Source organism: Chrysochloris asiatica, unplaced genomic scaffold (assembly GCF_000296735.1).
Source record: "Chrysochloris asiatica unplaced genomic scaffold, ChrAsi1.0 scaffold00015, whole genome shotgun sequence".
NCBI lineage: Eukaryota > Metazoa > Chordata > Mammalia > Afrosoricida > Chrysochloridae > Chrysochloris > Chrysochloris asiatica.
The window spans coordinates 4184449-4186788 of NW_006408533.1; the positions used below are offsets into that span (position 1 = coordinate 4184449).

A 2340-nucleotide genomic window follows, 5' to 3' on the forward strand; every position below is an offset into this window, starting at 1 on the left:
CAAGGTCAGCAGAACCACAAAGTCAGCAGTTCCAATTCACCAGCCACTCCTTGGAAACCTTACACTGGGTCACTATGAATCGGAATCAACTCAAAGGCACTTAACAACAACAACTATTTGTGTTAAAGAAAAAAAAGCCACAACATGTAAGAAAAGAAGGAAAAGTAAGATAAGAAATGTATACACATTCCAGAGAGAATTATCTCTGGAAGAGTAACCAGAAGCCAATGTTTCTCTAAATCCAAGTATCTGGAGAGTTGTTGCTGTTGTTAAGTGCCGTCGAGTCGGTTCCAACCCATAGCAACTCTGTATAGGGTTTTCGAGGAGCAGCTGGTAAACTTGAACTACCTGGACTTGAACTACTGTCTGGAGAGTTAGGAGGTATTAAATACTACTTGGTACATTTTAGTTTTAGTATCATATACATGTAGTATCTAGTTTTTAAAAAATCACTTAATTATGTTCTGAAAAGACAAAAACTAAGATATTATCTGCCCAAGATGAAACATCTATGAATTGCTCTACTACTTGGATTCTTATTCGCCAACTTTTGGAAGCTATACAGTATTCTAGACAAGCTGGGTCAACTTGATTGATAGTCTCTGATTTATATAAATATTTAACTATTCCAGATGCCTTATCTAATAGCCAAAGGTTACCAAAAACTGTATCGCTGCTCAACTCTTTCTTGGGTCTTCAGTTCAAGTGTTGCATGGAGAAGTTAAAGGTACTACCATAAAATGTTTCACAGCACCTAACTTGCTAACCTGCACTGGCAGTGACCTTTCAGTTTTAAAAACTGGCATGTCCTGATGTGCTCCAAATGTGGATTCAGCAAGAATCTTTGGAAAGTTGTTATGTTTAAATTCCATACTGGGTATGGGTTCCAGATGCTGCAAGCCTTACAAAGAAACAGAAAATAGCCAGCGAACACCACATCAGTCTTCTGTAAAGCAGGCTAGAATGCTTCCAACCAGAGACTGTGCTCTTTCCTTCTTCTTCTATATCCATCATCCCTGAACACCAATGTTACCAACTCAATACAATCATCTAGAAGACACTCTCATTATGAATGTTCATTACTAATTTTAGAAACAAAGCGTTCTTTCATTTTAATTATTTCCATTATTGTTATTCATATACTATTCTTTTTGACAACAAAAATAATTCTTATTTTTAGAAGGTAAAACTATTCTCATATTGTCGTTGTGAAGTGCCGTCGAGTCGAATCTGACCCATACTGACCCTGTATATTAGCCTACACTGAAAATTATGGGTACAGGTTGTTGCTGTTTTTATAAAAACAAAATACATTTGTTCATAAGAATTTATACCCCTCTTCAATGATATCAATGAGGAAATACTAAATAAATAAATACTTTAGAGAGCATTTTGTTTCTTTTCCTCATATATGTTTTCCAATGACAGAGCTTCTGAGATCAATAAATGTTTAAGTAAATACAGTTTAAAACTAAGGGAAATGTTGCAATACCTTTCTATAAACAGATTTTAAATCTTATACCATGGTACTACGATTTTTTTTCCCAAAAACCTTCTAAAGCCAGCTGTATTGTATAGTTTCAGACAGACTAAATTTAGCCAGTTCTGTTCATCAGAGGAATGCTGTGTGTCAGCTACATGAAAGCCCAAGGGCAGCCTGATAAACACTGAATACAGGTCACGTAGCTCTGTAGCTAACAAACTCTAAGAGAGCTTGTACTCGGGGGCATTCAAAGCAGTTTTGTCATCAACAATCTAGTATCCCTTGAGCCCCCATGTCGTTTCAGTTGCTAAGCAACTCTGGTGTTAATGTCTTAGAGGAGAAAAACTTACCAGGCATCTGGCCGTTCATCTGGTTCTGCATGTGTGGTGCAGGAGGACCCCCACCTACAATTCCATCTGAAGACATGTTGTGAGAGCGAGGAGGTGGGGGAGGGCCGCTCTGATTCATCCCTCCAAGACCCATAGGCATATTCTGTGTGGGTGGCTGAAAGGAAACAGTTTAGTAAAACAAGAGAAACAGTTAGACTAATACATTAAAGATGCATATGGTGTAACAGTTGCCTATATTATTAAATTGGGTAGGAACAAAAACACAAATGCATTTCAATGTATTCTAATGCATTTTAATCATGGACTATTAATATCATTATTTAGTATTCTCCCAGACTTCTTAAGACAGTCAAAATGAGCAAAGAATCGAAGCACCTTAGACCAAAAGAATACCACAATTAAAGCAGGTTTTAGTTTATAGAATCTTAGTTTTAAATTTTATAAAATTTTTGACATTCTGTATAAAGGATTTTCATTTATTTCATATATTAAGGAGTCTTAATGAAT

At 36.2% G+C, this 2340-nt stretch overlaps 1 protein-coding gene across 3 annotated transcripts in view; it reads right to left on the reverse strand.

Moving 5' to 3' along the window:
• Positions 1–2340, reverse strand: part of SS18 (synovial sarcoma translocation, chromosome 18) — a 70220-nt gene that overhangs the window by 33869 nt on the left and 34011 nt on the right. For all 3 annotated transcript variants that reach the window (XM_006835030.1, XM_006835029.1, XM_006835031.1), the window contains one exon: positions 1834–1987. In XM_006835030.1, the coding sequence (XP_006835093.1) occupies positions 1834–1987 (154 nt within the window). The remainder of the gene's footprint in view (positions 1–1833; positions 1988–2340) is intronic.